At 42.5% G+C, this 25,167-nt stretch overlaps 1 protein-coding gene across 1 annotated transcript in view; it reads left to right on the top strand.

Annotated features, from left to right (window-relative positions):
• LAS1L (LAS1 like ribosome biogenesis factor) overlaps positions 1–25,167 on the top strand; it is a 32,856-nt gene that overhangs the window by 1,052 nt on the left and 6,637 nt on the right. Inside the window, exons 3-12 of the mRNA XM_086469860.1 lie at positions 116–185; positions 1,384–1,465; positions 2,483–2,674; positions 4,557–4,603; positions 6,845–6,954; positions 17,025–17,110; positions 18,059–18,274; positions 19,451–19,586; positions 20,157–20,542; positions 23,363–23,504. Coding sequence (XP_086325986.1) covers positions 116–185; positions 1,384–1,465; positions 2,483–2,674; positions 4,557–4,603; positions 6,845–6,954; positions 17,025–17,110; positions 18,059–18,274; positions 19,451–19,586; positions 20,157–20,542; positions 23,363–23,504 — 1,467 coding nt within the window. The remainder of the gene's footprint in view (positions 1–115; positions 186–1,383; positions 1,466–2,482; positions 2,675–4,556; positions 4,604–6,844; positions 6,955–17,024; positions 17,111–18,058; positions 18,275–19,450; positions 19,587–20,156; positions 20,543–23,362; positions 23,505–25,167) is intronic.

Below are 25,167 nucleotides of genomic sequence, written 5' to 3' on the forward strand. Positions count from 1 at the left end.
CACTTTGCGACTCCGGGACCACAGTGTTGTACAGTGTGTGTGGGGTTTGTCTCTGGGGTTCAAAGTTTCTCTGCAGCTCTGAGAGTCATTTATCTTTTCTGTAACCTGTGTGCAGGTTTGTCAACTTGATCACAGAACGGAAACAGAAAATGGTCAGCATTCCTCTGAGACAATTAGCCAGAGAGGTAAATATTTATTAAGAGTTACTCAGTAACTTATGTCTGTACAGAGAGCATATGCATTGTCTATTAAAAACAGTGGATGGAGGGAGTCTTGAGGGGGTGTCATTCTTTTGTAACCAAAATAATTGATGTAGATGCCAGTTCTTTTTAACTGCAGAGTTTTAGAGAGGCTTGATGTAACTAGATCTATAACTTTCGTTTTTAAAGTCAGGTTGGGAGTAACAAAGGCTGATGATCAGTAAAGCATTTTGAATCGTGTGATGAAAAAAGTCTTGCTTTACATGTAAATAGTCCCACTTATACACCAAACATTTTTGGTTCTTAGCTACTGAGATATGGAAAAAGAGCTAAATCTATGGTTTATATTCCAGTCTTTCGCCAGTAAGGTTATACATTAAAAGTACTTAATCACATTTGCAGGCATTTGTATCTGGTGTCTCTCACTTGAGGTGAGATTGTCCAGTTTGTGTGGAGGAGGTTCAAGGTGTAGTTGTAGTGACAGGACTAACTTGAGTCCTTTTATTGCCAGCTGTGCTGAGCATCGTATCTGGGTCTGAACAGCAAGTTTTGAAAGTGAAGAACAGACAGTATTTGAGCCTCTCCTATATATGCAGCCTTGTCTGGGGCTCCTGTGTGAGAATGATGAGTTGATTTTTATTTTTTTTTTTTGGCTGGGTTTTTAAGAAAGGTGCTGCTTCTCACCTTCTAAGACTGATCAAACTTAAAAATAGAAGTCTTGGATAGTTAAAGTTAGTTTTCTTAGGAAAGTTGCAGAAGATTGTATGCAACTTAGAGTGTCTATGATTTGAGTGGTATATATGATGCAAATTGTATCTTTGACACACTGTCATCTAGAATGTTTCATCAGTTGAGATATTACTTAACTGCTTCTCAGTTTCTCATTAAATTATACATTGCACCTGTCTAAAAAGACATCTGTGTTGGCAAGTAAAGTTGAAGAACAACTTAGACTGTAAAATCCCAAGTTTTTATGGATCCTAGGCGACAGGAGGACTGGGATCAGAGAGGATGGATCTCAGCCCACCCTTGAAGTGGCAAGTTGGGGGACTGCGGTGCAGGAGTGGCCCCAAGGAGGCCTTTCCCATCCAGGTCAAGGTTCTCTGCAGCCTTGCAGGGCTGCATATGGTCATGGCATGATGCAGTGGGAACCGTGGGGTAACCCCCGTGGCTGTTCTTCCAGGTGGATATCCCCATCTGGATTGTGGATCTCCGTCACGAGCTGACCCACGGGAAGCTGCCTCGGCTGGCTCTGTGTCGCAAGGGTGAGTGCTGCCAGCGGGTGGCGTTGGGAGGGCCTGGCTGGAGGTGCGCTCGGGGCGGCAATGCCAGTGCCACAGGCCCTGAGGAGAACACCCCTCCCTCCATTTTGGGGTGCTGCAGGGCAGGCAGTGGGCTTGTCCTGGCAGGGAGAGTTGTGTGAGACACCGGGAGGGTTTGCTGCTGACCTGTGGGGTAGCTGAACGGTGTCCGGTGGCTCCAGGTGGTGGCACATCACAGGGCAAGTGTTCAGAGACTTTTTCCTTCTCCTGAAAAAAGTACTGGAAACAATAGTTTGGCCTTCTTGCTTCTTTACAGCCCAGGGAGTTCATCTCAGGAAAAGAGGTAAATGCTCTTGCTAATTGTTTAGGGGTACCTGAGATTCTTAAAAAATCCCATGTAGGGAGAAATGCAGTAGGTACTGCAAGCCTGAATGAATGCCTGGCTTATGGTATTTGAAGGGATTCCTAGGAATTTTGGGTTAAGCACTGAGGAGCCTTCAGCAGGGTACTTAAATTGAGTCATGTAGTGAAACAGTGATGGGAGAAAAGGGTTTTTCTTTCCATTCTATCTAATGTATGCCTAGTGTAGTCTCTGCACAAAAAATTAATTTTATTGTTACAGGCACAATGTTGATAGTGAATGAAATGTGAAATGAATGAATGTGTTTTCTCATCAGGGACTTAGTTTCTGCAAGTTTCTGGCATAGCTTGAGCAAGGTGCAGCGCTGTAGCAGTGGCAGTGTCCAGTCTTTTTTGTTGCCAAAGACAGTGGGTGGGTGTTACCAGGCCTGTGATACGGGGTCGTGGGTTTTTTTGTTGTGGTTTTTTTGTTTGTTTTGGTTTTTAAACTTGTTCACATTTTCATTAATGGAGTGGTATGTGATTTCAGGGTTCACGACTTGTTAACAGCATTTCTTTTCACCATGCAAGTTAGCGATGTGCCACCTATATTGTTTTTTTTTTTTTTTGAATAACAAAGAAAACCTCACTGAGAAGAGAATGTTTTCTGTTCTCCCTTAGGTTGTGATGTTGTGCTGGACTGGCTACGAAAGACATATTGGAGCCGTCAGCTGGGCAATAACTTGTGTGAAGAAAGTGAGGACGAGGACGAGGAGCAGGAAGGGGTGGAAGCAAATGCAGAGTTGGATGATGATGCATGGGATATTCGAACCCCACAGCATGAGGCCTGTCAGAAACACAAGGAATTCCATGGTAGGTGTCCCTAGGACAGTGACGGATACAAGGATTAGATATGTCCTGTGCAAGAGAAAGCAGTTTGAAAGTGTCATCTTCTAGCCTTGACAATGCATAAAGATAGACCTTCAGCTCAGGTTTTGGGATTCCTCTTTGGGCCTTGGTGGATTCTCGGGGTGACTGATTTTTTTGGTATTAGCTCACTGAATTTGTAGCATAAAATCTTTTACTTCTGTTGAATATGCAGTATCCTAATCACTAGCAACAGTTACACTGGGATGACCTAGGACCAAGCATTGTAAAACTTAGTTGTAATGTCTTCACAGGCACAGTTTTGGTATTGAGGCCACTACTGACAAAAAATGCTGTGGTCCTTTTATAACCTTTAAAACTCTGTAGGTTCATACCTTGAGCAAAGGCAGGATAAAGGCAGTTCAGCCAGTTTCAAAATACTTTGTGGACAGAAAAATCACTAGCTGCCAATAGTATAAAAAAATCACAAGGTAACTCAACATGCACATAATCTATGATACAAAGTGCAAAACAATGAGAAAACTGGTAAACTCTTCCAATGCTTGCTTTTCCATGGCCAGAAGTCTCACCCAAAATAAGGAGCTTGTCTCAAAGTGGATTTCTAGTTTGAATCACTTACTGGAGGAAGTGGGAATTCAGATTAGATGGCTGGTCTGCGAGTTTGAGTCACGTGAGGTATCAAACAGTACCTCTTACCAGTAGAACCAATTAGTCATAATTTTTTCTGACAAAATATGGCGTGCTTATGGGGAGTAACTCACCCAACAGATTACAGCAACCCAATCCAAGGTCCAGAGAGTGTGCAGAAACGCTGAAGTGACCCTCATGGGTCCTTGAAAAGTCACACTAGGTGACTATAAAGATCTTTCTGGCTTTAGAATCTGTGGATTTATTGCAAGTCTTTTCTAGTTTTCTTTATAAGAGACTCATAGATACAGTAGCTGTGATCCAGAAAATATTATCTAATTTTTGTGCACTTTTAATACAGAGTTTATTAGAACAATCCAAACCTAGAGGCGATACTAAACTTTGGAATGCAGCAGCACTTATCACTTTCTTGTCAGAGTGTATGTCTGGGCTTCTTTCTGACCTGACATTGGATGAGATCCAAGTGTGTGCTATTCCTTCCTCTCCCTGGCTACTCTTAAAAAAAAAAAAAACCCAAACACCACCCCCAGTTGCCTAAATAGAGAACCACAGAATGATACAGTAGATTCTGTGATTTATATGCTGAGAGTATTGGAATGGCAATGGTATATCAGTCCTACAGTTCAGATGCATCTGAAGTTTTATCTAGCTGATACTGGGTGGTGGGCGTCCTGAGAGCAGGTGACAGTGACACCTGAATGGTGAAGTATTTTAGGGGATGATGCTATTTCAGGTACAGTAAAAGTGGTCCACAGATAGAGAGAGGACATTTAATGTAAATGGTAAATTAAAGTTTAATAAAGTCCAATAAGGATATACTTGATTGGTGAATAGCCACAGTGCTGTTGCAGTAGACTTAAAATGCAAGTATAAGGAATACAAATATGCATCGGAACAGGAACTGTTTCTTCCTAAATTGATCTGTTTAGGGATTTTTCAGTATACTGTCTGGATTTATCCAACTTGCCTGTCTTTGGCCACTGGTAGTGATAAAATACTGAACTCCTGATAAACACCTGATAAAAATGATGTTGCTGGAAAAGTCTGGGAGCTGTTGGAGTCTTCAGAGTGTTGCCTGAGTCAGAATTTATGACTTCATTTGACTGGTGTCTTCCTTGAGTGTATATTCAGCAGAACTAAGCAGCTTGCCCAGATACAAAATTCTCTTATATAGTTGATCCGTTCCCTGTTTAAACTATGTATTTATGTTTATTTGTAGAAAAAGTCAGAGATGTGCTGATGTCCTACAAGAATGAGCAGTTTCGGGTAAGCGCAATGTGATCATCAGCACTTCCAATGCTTCTAATTTCCTGCTTAGGGCAATAAGTCTTCTCTTAATTCCTGCCCAAACTGAAGAACTGGTGCTCTCGCACAGGCCTCATTTGAAATACCTCAGTGCTAGCACGACTAAGTTGCTGTGCCAGGAGTTTATTTCATATAACTGCAGGGATCCCTTTTTTCTCCCTATAGCATCCATCCTCCCATGGTTAGAATCTGTCCAGAGGTGTTGGTGATACAGAAGTGACATTTGTATCAGTGCTGCAGAGGTGGCAGTATGGCAGTGTCCACAGTGTTACCAATGCTTGCCAGGTTGTGTGCTCTTGCCTAAAGTAGTGCTGCCATCTAGTGCATAGCCCATCGGGGACCTGTGACAACTGCATGTGTGGAGAGAAGCTTGGTTAGTTCCTTGTTCAGGTATCTCTCCTAGTGTTGTCATGCGTGGCTTGCCAAAGTAAAGCTTCACTGCAAAGAACAAGCAGTTTGAGCTGTGATGGTTTCTAATGGGAACACTTTGTTCATGAATGTACTTGTTGGAGATCCAAAGTCTTGCTGTCTGGGTGAATAGTGCTCAGTTTGTTTTCATTCATCTTAGTGTGTCTGGAAATTGAGATCTGTCATTCAGAAGTCATTAGCCCATGTTTTCTTATCATCCATTGTGTATTTTTGCAGTGGCCCAGTGGCTGAGCTGCTGCAGTTCAGATTTGTGAATAATTTATCCCAGAAATCTCCCTCTGCTCAGTTTCCCCTTAATAATGGCGTAGTTCTTAAGATGTGATGAGAGCTGAGTTTGGATATGACCTCACCAACATACTGTTGCTATTGGGGAGCTGTTCTCACTTTTGTTTCAATTAGTATCATTAAGGGCTAAAGGAGAAAGTGTGGTAAGATTCCAGTGAAGTGTAGACTTAATCAGCAATGAGAACTAGGGTCAGGAATTTTATTGAAAATAAATATCCAGTTTTCTTTGTTATCTGGGTTTTGGAGTCTGTAACTTGATTCTTCCTTGTTCATCCTTCCCTTTCTGTAGTTGGTACTGGCTTATTTTGTACATTTTGCGTTGTATCGTAAAGGAGACAAACAGAACAGAGGGAAGTATTTCAAACTGAATAGATCTTTTTTATGTAAGAAGGAAAATCACTTATACCTAAGTCATCTTTATAACAGTGTAACTGTACAGTCCCTGATCCAGATACTTCTCTAGCTGCTTTGTTAACTGCTTATACTTAAAAGTTTATATAAATCTGTAAAGTGTAAACTAGGCCAAAATAACTCTGTCATGGGGGCTGTGTACTTCGTTGTCTCCTTGTTCGTATGGGTGGGCTAGAGGTTGTTTAGTCACTTTAAATCATGTCTTTTTACTTGACTTGTCATCTGAAGTATGTTTTGCACACTGTGGTAGCTTTGCATATATAGATTGAGAGCTAATCACAGTCCTGAAAATGATGCCTTGGTTTTCTCATTTTACATTACATTTCTACCTGGCAGGAAAAACAATTTCTTCTTCTCTCTTAGTAGTTACTGTCTTCCAGAAAGAATCTGCTAGGTACTTGATGATGTAACATGCTTCATGCCAATATTTTGTAGAAGGTGGTGATGGTAGAATTGCCACTGGGGTAGGTTGTGAGCATAGGTAGAAGGCGTGTCTTAACTTGCTGGACAGACTCAGATAAGGTATATGTCAAAACCAAGAAATCACTAACTTTCAGAGGAGTACTAACCTTTAATGTTCTCTGTTCCGTTCTTGGTATGACCTAGTAGTCTGTTTTGTGTATTGCTTGTACTCATCAGATGCTCGCAGCTGGTTACAAGTTGCCTAGATGACTGTGTTGATTTGACATTTTGATCTCCTGTATGTGTGATATGACTGGCAAAACCTTGTCCTGAGTAGGTGACCTCATCCTTGCCCCACATATGGAGCTAATGGTTCAAAATGAGTCTGTCCTGGTTTGTGCTGAAAGCAGGGAGAGTGGGGTTTAGAACCAGAGTAAGGATGCCAGGCCTGTGACTTCTTGGTGCTGCTGCCTTTTGAATTCAGACCAAACAATAAAGTATGACATGGCTTATATTAATTTCTAATATAACCCTAGGAAGGGGACCTTTTTTGGGTTTTTTGCAGTGCTGTTGATGAAGTACATATGGCATGTGCATCTTCTCTTCATAGAAATGCCTTTCTGTTTGCCATTGGAGCATATTTTCTGTTAATGCTTGGATTTTTCCTTCACTCAGGTTATGCAGACTGTGCAGACTGTTTCAAAGTCTCGAGAACTGTGGTCTGATTCCTCTTCAGAAGTGGACTGGATTTTGGCTCAGATCAAAGACCTGATGCAAGAGGACAGGTACATCTCTGATAAGGAATTGAGGTGAAAGCAGGGCTGGGCCTGTAGACCTTTTGCACTACCTTTTCACCATGTTGTTCAGCTGATCATGGAGAAAGCATTGGTTGATTTCCTCAACGTCTTTGAGGACTGAGTTGTTAATCTGTGTTAAGGAGTAACGTTTCCTGTGCCAAATAGTCTCCAAGGTGTTGTCCGTGACTTAGCTGTGCTGGCCCCAAGGCATGTCAGCATCTTCAGTGTCTTCGGAAGCTCTCCCAACATGTTTGTGTAGACTTTGATTTCGCAGTAACCTTTAGAATTCAAAATTGCAGGGCAATACTTGGCCTCTTCTATACTTTCTATCTTTGTGTTACTACAGGGCCTCTAGGACCCAGTATGTTGTGACCTTATTATTACTATATAAATTCGCCTGAAGATCTTGTCCCACTCTGAGAAACATAATCAGTGTAACTCTGTAGAGGGGAGAGAGTATCAGGTTACAGATACGAGCTACCACTCCTGATGTTTTGGATATAAATGTATGTGCCATACAAGCTGCTGATTAGTTTTAGACATTATCAGATGTTGTGCCAGAAGAAATCCCTGAGGAAGAGATTTACACCTTAGTGATATTGCCCATCAGTTGCTGAGCATGGAGTAATGAGCAAGAAGGCATGAAGATTCTGTAATGAGAAGTGTAACTTAGGCGATATGGGACTTCTATATCAGTTAAACTGCCTGTTGCTAGATGGTTGGAAGGTACTGGTGGAAGCAAGCCATTGCACCTGCCTGGGATTCTGATTCTTATCCCTGAGATTCTGATTCTTGTCCCTGAGTGTCCTCTGTTAGCCTCTATCAGAACATGAATGGACCCAGTGCAGCTGCTTTTATATGTAAATAGGTATCTGAACCTGATGTCAGCTGCATGGTAGAGGGGAAACAGACTGTCACAGTACAAAACAAGGATTTTGAAAGGTTCAACTGAGAACCAGAGACTTCATCTTGTGTGAAATGGGTTTTGCAGGAAAAGTTCAGGCAAGAGTATTGGTAACAGGTAAAAGATCGTAGGAAGTCCCTTTCCATATAGGAAAACTGAAGTAGTGAAGATCTTAAGATAATAATGTATTTGGGGTCTTTCAATTGCTGCCTTGTTGGCATGCTCTCCTGTTAGTTTATATCTGTGCAAAACTTAGTTTTCGTAACAGTGCTGTCCTGTAAGTGGATGATCAAAACAAGTACTTAATTTGGAAAATACTGTGCTTTTGATTCGCTTGCTATGCACTGATTCTGCAAAGCATGCTTGTGGTATCCCATGAAAGTGTGTTAAATCACGTTCTAGCAGTTCTTTGTCATCATCTTTGTATGAACCACCTGTTGCATCAGCTCTTGCTATTTGTCCCCTGCAGCTGCACAAAGTACCCCATTTGTGTGGATTTCCCAAAGAATCAAGAATCTGCTTCATCTATCATGTTAAATCTTTTCCCAGAACCCACAAACTTAGAATTTAGATGCTGGTGACTATTTGTGCCCTTTGAGGCACCAGCGTTTCAAGGTTGTTGTCCTCATCAAGCTGCAAAATACCATGTGCTGGGGGATGAAGAGAGGAGTTGAGGCAGGTTAATTTTTGAAACCCTTGAAACTGATGGCATGTTTGAGAATACAAATACTTGGAATGACCAGCCAGTTCCCAGGGCTTTGCAATGCTTGTTCTTTACTGCTAGCACAACCAAACCATGCTAACATTTTTCCCTTCAAATAATATCAAGTTTCTATCTTAAGCACATCATGCTGTATATTTTCATGGGTGATTCTCAGAAGAATTCTTTAGGCTGAATTCACTATCTCAGCAGTGCCTAAACTGTTAGAATGGACAGCAAGTGGGTGAGGCAGGCCCGTAGATTAAACCTTCACTACTGTGCCTGTCTGTACTGGCTAGAGGCCAGGTACATGGGGAAGGGAAGCACAGAATCACAGAATGTTAGGGGTTGGAAGGGACCTCGAAAGATCATCTAGTCCAACCCCTCTGCCAGAGCAGGACCACCTAGAGTAGGTCACACAGGAATGTGTTCAGGTGGGTTTTGAATGTCTCCAGAGAAGGAGACTCCACCACCTCTCTGGGCAGCCTGTTCCAGTGCTCTGTCACCCTCACAGTGAAAAAGTTTTTCCTTATGTTAATGTGGAACCCCCTATGCTCCAGCTTCCAGCCGTTGCCCCTTGTCCTGTCATTGGCCATCATGGAGAAGAGCCCGGCTCCATCCTCCTGACACTTGCCCTTTATGTACTTATAAACATGAATGAGGAGGCCTCTCTGGAGTTCTGTTCCATGAAAAGATTATGGCACATGAGTTTTGTAACATGATCCCAGTACGGAGCCACTATTGACTCAAGGCAAGCGGTAAAAAGGGGAATCTCTAGTCTCTCTTTGGAAGTAGTAACTTTCAAACAAACAAAATCCCAAATCCCCTAATGTCAATAGCCAGTTTTCTTTTTTTGCAGAGGACTGAATATCTCCAGAGCACTCAAGTGCAGGATACTGGTGGTAGTCTTGATTTGAAGTGATGCTTGCGTACAACATCAACAGTTACCACCTCTTGTCATATCTAGGTTTTCTGCTTGGTTACGTTTTCCCCCTTGCTTCTGAAGGGTGCCTCTGAGCAAATAGCAAATACTCTGAGCAGCATAGTGGGGGGAGCCTGCATAGGCCTGCTTGTGGTGTACCTGGCCAGGGAGAACGTAAGCAAGAGTTTGCTTCCCTGCTATCAGCCTGGCACCTCTGAAACAGTTTAACAGGTTTGAATCTGGTTCAGTGGAATGCTGTTCTGTACAGGGTGCTGTCATCAGAATGTGGCAGCCTTTTTTGCGTTACTGTTTCTACAGGAAACTCTGATCTGGCAGATGTAGATGTCACGGTTTGAGGCTGGGCCGGCCACTAACAAATGACAAATGCTCTCTACTAACCCCTCTCCCCTCCCAAAAGGGAAAAGGAAAGAGAACAAGAGAAAGAGACTTTACGGTTTTGGAAAAGAAAACAGCTTTAATGAAACAATAACAATAAAAGAAAAGATAATAAGAATAAGGGAAAAAAATGAAATATATACAATATGTACAAATATATACAAAACCAATACCGAACCCAACTCCCCCCACCCTGATGACAATACGTCACCACCACACTGCAGGGCTGGCACTGGGGCAGTCCCAGGCTGGACTTGGCAGCAGACAGGGACGGGATGCAGGAGCTGGACTCAGGCACTGGATTCAGGGATGCACGGATTGGGATCGACAATAGAAGAACAGAGTCCTCCTTGGATGTCGGCCATCGAAGAAAAGAGGAAGAGACGAAGAGAGCGAGACCCTCATGATCTCTCAGCTTTATACTGAATATGATGTATATGGGTTGGAATACTCTGTTGGTCAGGTTTGGGTCACCCGTCCAGTTCGCTTCTCCCTGCAGGTGCGACCCTTTTCACTCCCGGCACCCCAACATGGAGCACAAGATTTAGCAGTGACCTTGGTCGCTACAAGAACAAGTATAAGCAAGGGCCTCTCTGCATCCCATTCCTTGGTACGAACTATAAACACCAGGCCTTATCACTGCTAGAAGCAGTCACTGTCTGGAAAACATGCTGCTGTTTCAGAAAGTGCCGTTAGTTAGAGGAGACTTAACTGAAAAGTTAAAAGCACTAAAACAGAATTAGTTCTGATTTAGCCCAAACCAGGACAGTAGAGAAGACTTGAAAAGTAACTGTCCCACTCCTGACACCACCTTTAGCTTGGAAGGAATCTGCACAGTTGTAATGTTCTGTTGAACAGCTTCTGTTAGTCCAAAGGTGCCTGCGCATGAATCTTGTCTTCTGGAAAGCTGTTATTTTGGATAAATAGTTAAGATGCTTCAGTGTTGTTATTGTAGTATGTAGGCTTGTGTCCTTATATGTTGGTAAGGCAAATGAAAGGGTTAGACTTTTCCTGTCTTTCAAAAAGACCTACTTGTGGAAATGCTTTAGGATAGCTGTAGATTATAAAGGAAACATTTAATTCCTGCACAATGTGTTGAGAATTCCACTGCTTTGCAGTCGTTTCTAAAGAAAGTAAAGTGGCAGTAGGAGAAAATTGGTTTTATATCCTTCCTTCTTCAGGTGTATGTGATAGCATGGATTATAGGGCACCAATGAGCTGGTGTACTTAGGAGATGCTGCTTCCAAAATTAAAGCAGTTTAAAAAGTTTGTCATCTATCTGGGAAGGTGCTAGAACTAGGTGGCATGTCTCAAAAGCCTGATTTCATTTGCAGCTTTCACTGTCAGTCTTCTGAGAGCTTTGTTTGGAATTCCAGCCGAGTGACTTAGGTAAGGGTATGACACTCAGATGCTAGGTGTGGCCTAAGGAAACTTCAAATACAGGGCAAGAATCTTTGAAAAACAGTATCACCGGAACCTTTGTTCCAACAATAAAGTCTGATGGAGTAGAACCTCTAGGGTATCTGTCATTTCTTAACTAATCAAATCTGGCAGTGACACTTTCGTAAGAACTTTGTCTTCACTGCATTGTGTTGAGTAAGGCTTTTTTGATGGTTCTCTTAAGCACAGGCTTCAAATAAGACAAAACAGAGAGGAAGAAGCTGGTTTCTATGACTGTAAAAATTATATTTTTTTTTTCTTGTGGGTTTTGTTTCTGTTAGCTGTTTCATGGTTTCCTGAATGACTCCTTGTGATCAGGCAACTTCATTAGATTAGCTGCGCTGATATGCGGGAAAATCCCCCACTTAGAGCAGCCAAGGATGGGGGACTGCTTCACAGCTTGCAAAACTATCAAAGAGCCAAACCCTTTAGTAGTGACACTACTGCAGAGAAATTTTCCAGTGATTTTTAACTGCGTTGTGTGCTCACTGTTTGTGGAGAGTGGTTTGACTGTATTCACACATGTGCTTATTCTTGGGAGCTGGCAGAGCCCAGGTGGGGAGGGGGCATGTGTAATAGGAGAATGTGGAAGTCCGGCCACTTGGATTGTTATTTCTCCTGGTGAGTTTCTCATTCCTTTATCAGGAGATAGAAGTGGGACAAGGGAGGTGATTGACACCTTTCTTCAAGGCCAAATAGATGACCCTTAAACTTTGCCGCCTTCATTCCAGCTGGCACAACTGGAAATCAAGTGTTGAGCGTGGCTCTGGTGCTGGTTACTGTTGGGGATGATGTTAGTTTCCAGGCCCCCTGGGCAAGATCCAGTCGTGCATCACATGGTAGCTCTGCACGGGTTTTGTTGCACTGCTGCAGCGCTCTCTGTGAAGTACCTGATACAATAGCGATGTAATGAGAATGTTTCGCCGGAGTGACAGTACGGGCTCAGCTCCACAGTTGTGTCAGTGTGAGACAGCAGTCATTGGATCTAAATTTTGGCAGGGTATTGAGGTATAGTCATTTTCCACTGACTGTTGTCATACCAAAGAGCTACTTTATCCATTCTGAGTCTCCGGTTTTGGTTCAAGCAGTGTAGTCCACGTGCTGCCGCGCTTCCCCTTATTTAAGCCTTCTTTATGCCTACTTTACCCGTTTTAATCCTGCAGGGTGAAAATTATTTACTTGAAAATCAACGTAAGACTTAAAAATAATAAAAATTCACATCTTGAACCTCGCTGGAGTGTCCTTTCTGCAGACAAGCTACTTCAGACCAACCAACCTACAAGTGTACAGTTGTTGGGGTTTTTTTCCCTTCCTCTCGCCCCCTAGCCAGAACATATATGTGTTACAGCAAAGACTGGAACTAGCACTGCAGTGAGATTGCTACCTTTGCTACACTTCTAAAAACACCTGACTGTGTTTCAGAGTTGAGCTGGGAGGGAGGGGAAAAGCAAGAAAATCCCACTAACCACTTGTCTCTTGCTGTCTTCTCCTGACAGACCCGTGATGACTTACTGAGGAGGTTTTGAAGTTTTCTTCATGCAGGCAGGTCTCAAAGCCCAACTCACCCTCTTCTCATGTCTGGATCCTTAAGGAAGAATCGTGATATTACAGAGTTACTTGTTTTGCAACATGCCAGTGGCTTAACAGAGTCCTATTCCAGGCCTTTGTGTTGTTTAACATTAGAAAGTTGCTTGAATATTAATACAGTTTTGCTTGAGAGAGCAAATGATTTTTCAATTAATCTGCATTTTCTACTGAAGCTCTCCTCTGTTGGAAGACTTCCACAGTGTTGCTCATTTCAGAGTAATAACAGGACAAAGGCCACATTGCATCTGAACAAATGCTACACTAGCTTACTTAAAACAACTGTCCTTATGGGCAAATGCTAAATCCTAGTAAGACCCAAGTTGATGAACATGATGAACAGTCAGGCAAACCACAGGTACATTGTTCATGTGGAGGGGGAGGCAGAGGTGGGTTGGAAGCCTCAGAATTTCAGAGCAAACTCTAGGATTTGGCACTCATTCCCTTATTTCGTCCTTGAGTGCCTGCTTCATCTTGTGCTATTTTTATTACAGCATCCAGATGCAACTTTTAAAGAACACAAGCTCTTGCCTTTATAGTTAATGGAAGGCTGTGCCTATCTATAGCTATATCTAGCTTTTTAGAACCACCTACACATTTTCTCTGAGAGCCCAAAATGATTAAAAACAGTTCCCACAAAGGATTCATACATGTACCTTGTACTTCTGTTTATTAATAATAGCATGTTAACTGTATTGAAAATAAGACCCTATCACACTCTGGTTTCCATTGGTCTTTATGTAGCAACATAAATACAGTGATATGGCTTGAGGTTTCTCTTAAGTGCAGATTTATCTTTTTTTAGAGGGAGTTCTCCACTAAATGTGCTTGTGTGAGTGGTCACACATTCTCTTACTTCTTCAGAAACTCAGTAGAAGCTCTGCCTTCTGTAGCCCTTGCTACCAGTCCATTCTCCACCATGACATTTGAGAATATGAGCAGTATTGTGCTACCAAATCAGCAATGAGTGTGCAAGTACTTATAGTCAAGTCACTTTTTTGCTTAAAAAACTAAGAAACGCCACAAGCTTTAAACATATGTTTGTGCGTATATGTTTATATAAATGAACACAGAGGTTCCTAGAAGTTGTTTTTGAGGTAGTTGCTTCTGCTTTCCTTCATATATGTCGTGAAATGCTGCAACTGTTTATTCTTTCAATCACATGGAGTCTGTCATGTATCACAAATACAGCTGGGATGGTGCTCCCGCAGTGGCCTCTCTGAGAATCTAGTTTTCTGAAGGACTGGCTAATGGTACTTTCCTTCTCATCTGAAGACAGGGATGTTCCTGCAGTCTCCTATGTATTTCTGAAGATGCTTAATTTAAGGACTCAGCTTCTTGCTTTCATTCAAGAGAGAATTTTTTTGTTGTTGTTTGATTATTCACTCTCAGAAAATAGACCATGTGGGCAGGAGGAAGGCTGGTGCAAAATGTATTGACAAGGCTGTGACTTTAAGTTTGGAAACCTGGATTGTGGACTTGAGGCTAACAGAGTTTATGAGTTCTCTTGAATATGTCAAGCAACCTATGAAAGTGCTTTTTTGAGTTAGGTTTGCGTGACAAGGTTTTGGTAGTGGAGGGGTTACAGGGGTGGCTTCTGTGCGAAGCTGCTAGAAGTGTCCCCTGTGTCAGATACAGCCAGTGCCAGCTGGCTCCAAATGGACCTGTCACTGGCCAAGGCCAAGTCCATCAGCAAGACAGGGGTTACACCTCTGGGATAACATGTTTAAGAGAGGAAAAAAGGTTATTGCACAGCTGTAATTGCAGCGAGTGAGAGGAGTGAGACTATCTGAGAGAAACGTTCTGCAGACACCAAGGTCAGTGAAGGAGGAAGGGGAGGAGATGCTCCAGGTGCCAGAGCAGCGATTCCCTTGCGGCCTGTGGTGAAGACCATGGTGAGGCAGGCTGTGCCCCTGCAGCCCATGAGCGGTGGAGCAGATGACTGCCTACACCCCGTGGAGGGCCCCCACGCCGGAGTAGGTGGATACCTGAAGGAAGCTGTGAACCCGTGGGAAGCCTGCACCAGAGCAGGCTCCTGGCATGACCTGTGGCCCGTGGAGAGAGAGAAGCCCACGCTGGAGCAGGTTTGCTGCTAGTGACCCCATGGGGGGACCCATGCTGGAGCAGTCAGGAACCGACCCCATGGAGGAGACCAACACTGGAGCAGTTTGTGAAGAACTGCAGCCCGTGGGAAGGGGACACGCTGGAGAAGTCGTGGAAGATTGTCCCCTGTGAGAGGGACCCCACATTGGAGCAGGGGAAGCATGTGCGGAGTCCTCCCCCTGAGGAGGAAGGAGCAGCAGAGACAACATGTGATGAACTGACCCCAACCCCTATTCCCTGTCCCCCTGCACCACTCGAGGTGGGGAGGGAGAGAAATCGGGAACAAAGTTAAGCCCGGGAGGGGGGCTTAAGGGAGGGGTTGGGGGAAGGTGTTTTAAGATTTATTTCTCATTACTCCTCTCTCAGTTAATTGGTAATAAATTACGTTTTTCCCAAGTTGAGTCTGTTTTGCCTGTGCTGGTTAAGTGCTGAGTGATCTCCCTGTCCTTATCTCGACCCCACAAGCCTGTTGTTACATTTTTCTCTCCCCTGTCCAGCTGAGGAGGGGGAGTGATAGAGTGGCTTTGGTGGGCATCTGGCTTCCAGTCAGGGTCAAACCACCACAGAATGCCTATGTAATTCTGAGTAAATCCTTTCATTTCCCCTATTGCCATACCCTGTAATTTGGATTATGCAGGGGGCAAAAGATTCCTTTAGACCTAAAGCAAAATGAGCTCACTGCAAACGATTTTCTGCTGTCTGCTTTAGAGAGCTGACCCAGTGGACCTTTCTTAGTCAGATGTTCTTCTGCTTAAATGGTTGTCTACTGAAGCTGCCATCTGCATGGAGATGTCCTTAATAACAGTTGGTGATGATCAGTAATTGCATGTAGGAATAATGGTAATTATGCTGGAACAGTTTCCAGAGAAGGATTGAAACTGGATTTTGGGTTTAGAAACAAGTTACATTCTACCGCTTGCCTTCTGATCTTCCACTGCATTGTCTACTTAGGACAAAGTGGTCCAGTGTTTGTGTATGTTGTTTCTGCATTCTGAGATCTTCAGCTGCTGTTTGTATTTATAAAAATCCTTTATTGGATCTAAGTCTGGATGTTTAGATTTGGAAGTCACCCCTATTGGAGAAGACATTTTCTCATCCATTCTATGCCAAAATATGCCATTATGACTCAGGTACTACCATTCCAAATCCAATGAGTCTGATCGCAAAAGAAGTTGTTTCTATGGAATTTATTCAGTGTTTGAAAATTGATTTTTATTCTGAGAAGTGATTATTTTAGTGCTGTATCTTTGCACAGATAGAGAAGCTCATGGATAGAAGCGTGAATAGAAGAACTCAAATGAATCCCATGACTGGATATTGGGGTAGCTGTCGGAATTTGACTTCTGTCCCTTTTGCTGTATTTTACTTTCAAGCGTCAGTTCAGCCTACCTGTGTGGGTCCCCTCAGTCTTCCACCTGCATTAAGGCAGCCTAATAGGAGATGGTCCTTGAGCTGGACCATTCAGTGCTCTCAGACTAACTGAAGTTTGCAGGATAGCTATAAGGGCAGGAGACATCCAAAAAAAGAGCTGTAGGTGTTGTAGGGAGGAGCAGTTGTGTCCCTACTGTAACTTATCTGCCAAGCAACTGTGTGACCTGCACGTTAAGGTGTGCCTTGCCAGCAAGTCAACAGGGTTGGCTTTTCCCCTGAAATTTAACCTAGCTCTGTGGGTCAGAGTTCCTCAAATCTTGGCTAGCCTGCTAGCAGAAGACTTAGATCATAGTGCAAGCCATAGGTGTTTCAGTATGATAAATGTTACTGTGCTTTGGAAATACCGAGATGTTTGCTTCTCCACCTTGAGCAGAAGTGTTTCCTCCAAGGTTTGCACAACTGCACATTCCCTCCAAAGTTTAGTGGGATATATGCAGGCCAAAAATGGTGTGTGATTTTAGTGCCTTACATCATACTTCCATGTATTTAATGCTCAAACTTGTTTCAGAACTGGTGCACATGGCGTTTTGCTATGGAAAGGAGTAAGTGGTATTAATAAAACTCTCTGATTGCTCTAGGGAGACAGTGGCTGAAGCTCTTCTTAGTGATGGCTTTCTCATCCCAAAGATGGATTGTCTGAAGATGCTAAATATCAAGTATGAAGGTTAGTGGTTTGGGCACCATATAAGTAAAAAGTGCATAGCTATTGTTGCGTCCAAGTCTGTTCTTTTTTTTTCTCATTATACTGACATCTGTAGTTCTCTGTATATTTTTTGTGTATCTGGGTCCTTAAACATCTTTTGACCTGTTCTCCAGACCCCTTTATGGCCATTCTTAGTATTGCTTTTGCATAAATCTCTTACCATGGAAGGATAGCTCTTCAGCACGGAATGCTGCGTGGCCGAAATGTCTTTCAAGTCTTGCATCTCTGCCTTTACCTGCAATAGTTAACTGATTTCATGAGCTCCCACTAGTTTCTTTTCTACATTGAAGATTTGAAGCAAATCTAAATGGGGTTTTTTTGAGCCTCATTCACCAGTTGCATCTTAGTTCCGTGCTGCTGCCCATACGTGTGGAGTTGCGTGGATACTCTGCAAGAGAATTAGGTACCTAGATGCAGTGAAAATTAATAATTTCTTTGTTTCCCTGGGACCTCTTGGGAACACCAGCCAAAGAACCTTCCAAAAATATCTTCAAATTTCTGTGACTACATTAGGGTAGTAAAAATTTAGGAGCTTTTTAGTTCTGTGTTGCTTTGCTCACTGTGCCTTCTCTTTGCAGTATATTTTTAGACAGGGTAGCGCTTCATTGTGTGTGGAATAAGATAAAACTGGAAAGGGATTAGCAAAACAGGTAGTTTACCATGTGATTAGATCAGGCATTGTATTTTTTGCTTTCATTGAGCTGTTGTGTTAATTATCAATTTATTGCTTATTTTACTTCCCCAGCAGAAGGAAACAATAGTTCCAGGTTTAGTGAGGATCCCAGGAAATACCCTGGAATCAGTGATCTCAGAACAAACTACTTCAGTTTGGAACAAGCGTCACACCCATTGTTCACAAAAAATGACAGAACAGTGATTTTTTACTTCTTTTTTTTCTTCTTATTGCAGCAAATAAAGAGGTATGGCAGTTCAGAATTCCTCAGACATTTTACTGCTTTTGGCAGCCTTTGCTGACAGGCCTCCTTTCCCGAAGTTTTACGCAGATCCTAATGGAGAAAATGTTTATGGAGTTGAAGGAATGTTCTGACTCTTCAGAACTCCGGCCTCAGTTCTTAATCAACTGGATTTCTGAGATGCTGACTGGCATTGCCAAAGTGAACGCTGGTGAGTATGTCTGGAATTTCTGTGTGTAAAAAATCTAAGAGTCTTTTCTGTACTATTGTGAAAACTGGAGTGTGGTGTGATGTCTAGATGGAAAGTGTAATAACCGGATCGTTACATTTTGTCATGTGAGTGTAGAGCTTTTATTGTCATGTTTCTTACACTTTTCAGCCTGCAGCTTATGTATATCATGCATTTCTAAGCAAAAACTTGAAATTGTTATTGTTAGCTTTGCTGCAGCCTCCTCAATGTAGGAAAAGCCAATCAGGCCCTTAAGTGCTATTTTTTCCAGATATTAGTACTTGTAGGAAATGACAATAGCAGATAACAAATAAAGGTGTTATACACAACCTTTTTATGAGTTCCCTGTTCCCGGTTCTTTCCTCACTTAACAGAAGCCTGCCTTTACAAGACACTTATATAGTCTTGCTGTCCTCTTTTAATCCTGTCACAGGATTTTCATGACTTCTAAACTTACACAGAAGTAATAAGTAATCTTTTATTTTCTGTTTCTAACTCCTTGGAACTGTTTAAATTGGCAAACTCTATGTTTCACTCCAGAGACAGGGGCACAGAAGAGCTTTAATTATTCGAAGTGTGTTGCAGGAATTCTGTTAACAGGACTTTTATACTGCAATATAGTGTATCACTGCAGAGGTTTCCAGATGGTTAATTTTGTCACCTCTTCTGCCCTCTCCATGTCTGGCTCAATCTGCACGAAGATTTTGCAGGTATCTGTGGCAGTCACAGGTTAATGTTTGACGTCTTCAGTCAGGACTGAGCGTATCTATTACGTACCAAGATCCCTGAATGGCAGTAGTTCCCAGCTCATTGCAGTGCTATCTGGAATGATCTCAGGTCCCAGAAGCAGTATGCTGCATTTATTGGGGCCAATACTGTACAGAAACGTCTTGTGGCTTTCCAGTCTGGGATGTCACGCACAGAACCAGCTTGGGAACGTCTGCACCTCACTGTGGTCACTTCTTGTGGAGCCAACCTGGCTGTCAGTGCATTGGCAAGTCCCTTGTAACAATCTTTATGTATTTGGTCAGTGTATCTGGTCTTGGACTTGGATTGGAATGGCAGCTTATTTGAGGATGAATGTTCCAGTAAAAGTGCAAAAGGGCATATTTTTAATGAGTTTTGAGCACCTTATTGTTTTCATTATCTTCTTTGAAGGGAAGAAGAGACAACACTGTAACAAACAGGTGTCCGTGAAGGAGCTGTTCCTCCATAAAGTTCCTTTGCAGTGGATAAGACTGACTGATAATTGCTTGGAAGCTCCCTGCTGGGCAACCCCACACCTTCTTCAGCTGTAAGTTGGATCCTGTGACCTAGAAAAGGGACAGCAAACAGTGCTCTCTAACAGCTTTGGCCAGCTCCCTTGTGATACGCTGAGTTGTAGCCATGTTCCCTTCTTTTCCTCTGCATCTAGTAGAAATTGTATCAGGTGCATATAAAGCCCTGCTTGTTGCTGCTCATCTCTACAAAGAGAAGGAGAACTTAAAAGGATTGCAACTTCAAGATGAAAGCAGAGATTATCTGGGGAGGTATTAAAGCAGCAACGTGGTCAGAAGAAAAGTGACTTGGTAGCAGAGATGTGACTGCTTATACAGGTGATATGAATTCAGCACAGTGGTAACTTTTTCACATGAAAACAGCAAAGCAGGAATTCACTTAGAAGTATCCCATGTCCTTAGTTTTAGTCACAAAGAGAGAGTTCCAACATCCACCCAATAGGGAACGATCAGATCTGCCTGTTAGAGGATACATGAGCAAGCCGTCCTGGAGGAAACTCACACTTAAAAGGCTGCTCAGCTTGATAAACCTTCATCTGGAATGTTTTGTGCTTTTAAGAGTTTTACATTGCCCTTTTTCTTTCTAGGATCCTCACAATCATGAGACCTCGCTTGCCACGTTCTTCACGGAAGAACCTTCTCTATCTCGCTTCTGTTTACACGGAAGGAGGCGGCCCTTTGTCCAGTCCAGGCCTCTCTTCAGACTGCAGTGAACAGCCAATTTACACTATAGAGAGCTTACAGTGGAGGGCCAGGCAAGAAAATCAGGTTAAAAATCAAGGACAGACTCTCTCTACAGAGGAACAAGAAGATGTGCTGGAGAGAGATGATGGTGTCGAGGAGGTGGAGGAGGAGGAAGAAGAGATGGTAACTGAAGCAAATCCTTTGGAAGGACTTGCTCATTCTGGTAACATGGTGGCTATTGCTGAGAAAAGGGTGGCACTGCAAGGGTCCGCCTGGCAGATCACAGCAGGTAAAAAATGACTTTGTAAGACAGTCTTCATCACTGGCAAATGTTAATTGAAGTGCAGTGGCATCTCAGCCCTCTGGGCCTGGCCTGAATTGAAGTGTGCTTCAAGGTCATCTAAATGCCAAATCACTGAAGACTTTTTTTTCCCAGTCTCCTGTTTATGGGCAGGAGTCATCTCTCTCAAGCTCTTAAAATACTGTGAGAGTTTTTCCTAGCAACATGTTACTGCCTCACTAAATTTTTTATCAGGGTTTTCCAAACTGTCTAAGATGTCAGTGTATCCAATTGATGGGGAAGCATATCTGCCAGCTATGAATGGCAAAGAAAACATGGATATTTCTCGGACTTCCGTTTGTCAGACTTGAGGGTATTTGACAGCACAGTTTGGCTGTGCTGGAAAGCACCAGTCACAGAATCACAGAATGTTAGGGGTTGGAAGGGACCTCTGGAGATCATCTAGCCCAACCCCCCTGCCGGAGCAGGATCACCTGGAGTAGGTCACACTGGAACGTGTCCAGGCAGGTTTTGAATGTCTCCAGAGAAGGAGGCTCCACAACCTCTCTGGGCAGCCTGTTCCAGTGCTTTGCCACCCTCAAAGTAAAGAAGTTCCTCCTCAGGTTTAGATGTCATGTGCTTATTGAGTTCCATGCTCCAGGAAAATTGCTGTTGTGACATGGTGGCAAGCAAAAGAAAGGAGCAAGGCAAGTGTTTAGAGGGAATAAACAGCATATCCAGTGTTTTGTTAGCTTTGTTATGGTAGCTGTACTTTCTTGTTGGGCTGGAGCATTCTATAGCTAAGAAGGTTTTTGGATGAGTGATTTATGGACGGACTTGGAGACAGGAGGAGAAGGTTGGTGGAAAGGAGTTGGAGGCAAAATGAGATTTAAAGGAAGAAGAAGAAAAGCAGCCATTAGAAGACAATGAATTTTTCGTACCCCACTCACAGGGAAATTTTCCCAAGTCAAACAAAAAAACCCAAACAAAAAAAAACCCACAAAAAACCAAAACCAAACAAAAAAAAGAGAGCTGCCCAAGCAGCTTGGCTTAGTTGTGCTGTTGTGAACAGCTTGTTAGAGCTGAGCATTTTGAGAACAGAAGCAAAATTGCCCTCTGCTTCAGTGACTTTGGTTCAAATCAAGCAAAGTTTTCACTGAAGGAACACACATTGTGTCCTGAACCACCTGATTTTTGTGAAGATTCTGTTTATGTAGTTGTTCATGGGTAAACTTAATTTCTGTTTGAATAACATCTGTGTAGTTACCATCTTTAAACAATTTGAAATTATAGCCATTAGGTATGCACAAACCTATGACAACATACGGTATTGTCAACTGTTTACTAGGTTGTTCCCCAAAGAGAGGGCTTAGCCTGTTTATATATATAATATAAATATATAATTTTATATATATATATATAATGGTAATTTGCCTTACAGGTGTGTTGGATGTCACCAAATGCTATTTCTGCCCCTTTTTTAATTGTAAAATCTTAACACTTACAAAGCACTATCCTATGTGAAGATTTTGTGTTCTATTAAATACCCTAGAATGATATAAAGGGAAAACCAAATAGATCTTCAGGTTCTCTAGGGCAATGCTTGGGATTTCAAGCAAATATCAGGTACACAAAACAAATCAATTTCGGGCAAAGAGAAGGAAATGGCCAAGTTTTATGTGATTAGCAGGAGTCTCAAATAGTCTGTGTAATTATTGCTGGCTCTCTGGAGTGCAGTGCCTTACCTTCTGAAGGCTTCTGTCTGTTGATCTTTGCTGAGCTGCTAGTAAGCATTCCAAAAGTAAATGTTCTGGTATCGAGAAGGCACATAGGCTTAAGAAATCTTATTGTCAAAACAATGACACATAATAATTTGTATCTTTCATTTAGTTAGGTATGAAATCAGAATGAAATTTCAAGGGGGGTTTCCCTATTGGGAGCTACCTTTGAAATTTTGACACCTCAATGTAAAGGAACAGACTCACTGATGTTGTCAGTTGTGATGGATCGTTTCCCGTTGTGCAGTTTCTGTCCCCCATTGGAAGCCAAATTTAACAAATGTGAAGTCACGGAGAGGAAACAGCAATACGTGCTTGTGAAAACAAATAGCAGAATTTCCCAGATATTCTTTTTCTTTGCCATCTCATCCCACCTGTCTGTCCGGAATTGTTTTATTGGTTAACTATGCTTCCCCAGCCTTACACTCATCTGCTTTTTTGGCTTCAGTTCTTCTTTAGTCACTGTTGCTGTGCAGTTGGCAAATCTCAGCGAGTCGTTAAAAAGATGATGCTTAGTCTCGCTGGAGGAATGAGCTACTGGATGCAAAGATGCTGTTTTGTATCTTCATATGTGTACAAATGGCTCTTTCTATTTACAGAAGTATGCAGAGTAATTTAAAAAAATTAACGTATGTAAGCCAATGTGTTTGTTTCAAACGGTAGTATGCTTAAAAGAGGAAGGTAAATACAAAGGGTTGCTCTAGAATACTGTGGGGTTTCTTTTAATGGACATTGTCTCGCAGTGGTTTGGACAAACTGCGCTCATAACTGCTTGATGCTACATGACTCCAGATGTGTCTCAGTTGTCCCACATACTACAGTGACATTCTCTGGAGGAGATAGTAAAGATAGATATAATATAAAGGAGATAGAAATAAAATTAGTTAGAGTTATAGTTCAAACTTTATTTTTGTTGAGTACCTGAGATTGTTCATTTTTGCCAAATGTCTGAGTTGTGTGAGACGGTATTTGTGGACTTGGGGGAGATCTTGTTCTTTGAAAATCAATCTGGGGAGCTCAGACTTGTTGTTTATGTACTGTTTTTATCCAGATGAAGTACGATGGAAAGACTTTCCTCTTGGGAAACTCCCAGGTCAGACAGATGACCCTGATGGTCTCATGTTGGATAATTATTCCATGATGTCCCTGCTTGATCAGCCAGTGAGAGATGAGTGGAGGTCTCCCAATACAAAGTGAGTAATGGTGTGGGCAGGATCCCCTGAACCATGAAGTGCATTTGTGTCTCTGTGCCTTGTACTGTATGATGTGAAAAGTTACAGATGAGATTTCCTTTTTAATTCTGTTTGACTGAATAGTTTGAACCCAAGTAACTGCTACTATCTCTAATGTCTACTAACTGTGTTTCTCATGGATTTTTCAAGAAGTGTGTGTGTTTGGAAGGACCTTTGCAGAGCTGGTGTGATAGTGTACAGTCTGCTCCTCAGACTGTGCTGACAACTGTCAGTGTTGTCTGATGCTGTAAGATACAGTCTGCTGATCCCTTAGCGTTACTAGTCTGGAAGTGCAGCATTTTTAAAACAAGCTACTGAGAGCTGGTGCAGAATGTGCCTGGTGATACACTAGGAAGAATGGGAAGAACTGTGGCCTTGCAATTAAAGCATTGAGCACTAGAAGCCTTGGAAGTCATTTAGCCTCCCCAATGTCAGTTTTCCCAGACTAGCTAATCTGGTACAGGAAGGAGGAGTCACTCGAAAATGCACGGTGGTTTGCTGAAGCACATTGAGGTGCGTTGGTTGGAAAGTCTGAGGATGTGGTGAGAAGGTAGCCACAGGAGGTGGTTGACTGCAGATTACTTTTGTAACGCCTGAGGAAGGGATTGGCTGTGCATAACTGGAATGGTGAATATGTGGAGTTTCACATCAGTGAGTCCAAACGTGTCCCTTTTCTGTGTGGAATGGAGACTATAGTACGCTTCTCGAGTAAGATCTATGTTGCTGCATTCCCAGTTATTCATCCCATGGTTAACCCAGCATGAGACAAACTGTCTTCTCCTCACCCTCCCCCACTGCAGCAGGCAACTCGTCCTGCTTGTTTGTACTGCATTAGTGTGACAGGATGCTTGCAGTGTTGATGGACACAGTCAGACAGAAGTTACTGCTACCTATATTGCTGTGACAACTCACCAGTGTCATAGGAAGTTACTTCATGAAGCCCTAACAGTCATCCTTCGGAGCTGAAAGGATATACTTAACACTTACCTCTCTGTATTTGTCTCCTTCATCTTTCCCTGTCATCAGGTCTGAGAGCTGCTATTTGTATCTGCTGCTGTTCTCATTCCCTTCTGGGAATGTACTTTTGATTTATACTCCTTGGGTCTTTTGCACTATCTGAAAGTCAAATGCAGCGGCGTAACTGGCAATCAAAAATGTGATTTCCATGGTATCTTTTGAGGAACCCAGCTTTTAATGTTACCATCCTCACTCTTTCCAAAAGAAACCATTGCAAGGATTATTGAGATACTGCTGTTTGGTAGCTTGGAAGTTACTAGCACAGCCTCAGAACGCTTGAAAACTCATTTTTCTTAACTGGGGCTCTGGTCCTCAGCCACAGCATGTTGGCATTGCCCAGTGACCTTTTCAGAGCTGCAGCTAGTAATTTAAGCTGCAGATCTGACCTCAGTGAAGAAACACAGGTTGCCATGGAAATAATGGTAGCATTCTGTAAGGCTTTAGTTAGATCATCTCTGTTACTAAATGAAGCTTATCCAGTTAAACCATCCCATCGAAGACATTTTAATAGGGTCATTATTTCACCTTTTGAAGACAACTTGAATGCTGTAAGCTGTCAAATCAGTTTCGTTACATGCACCATAGGAGATGGGCTTATATGTATTTT

Source organism: Leptosomus discolor, chromosome 9, assembly GCF_034619465.1.
Source record: "Leptosomus discolor isolate bLepDis1 chromosome 9, bLepDis1.hap2, whole genome shotgun sequence".
Lineage (NCBI taxonomy): Eukaryota > Metazoa > Chordata > Aves > Leptosomiformes > Leptosomidae > Leptosomus > Leptosomus discolor.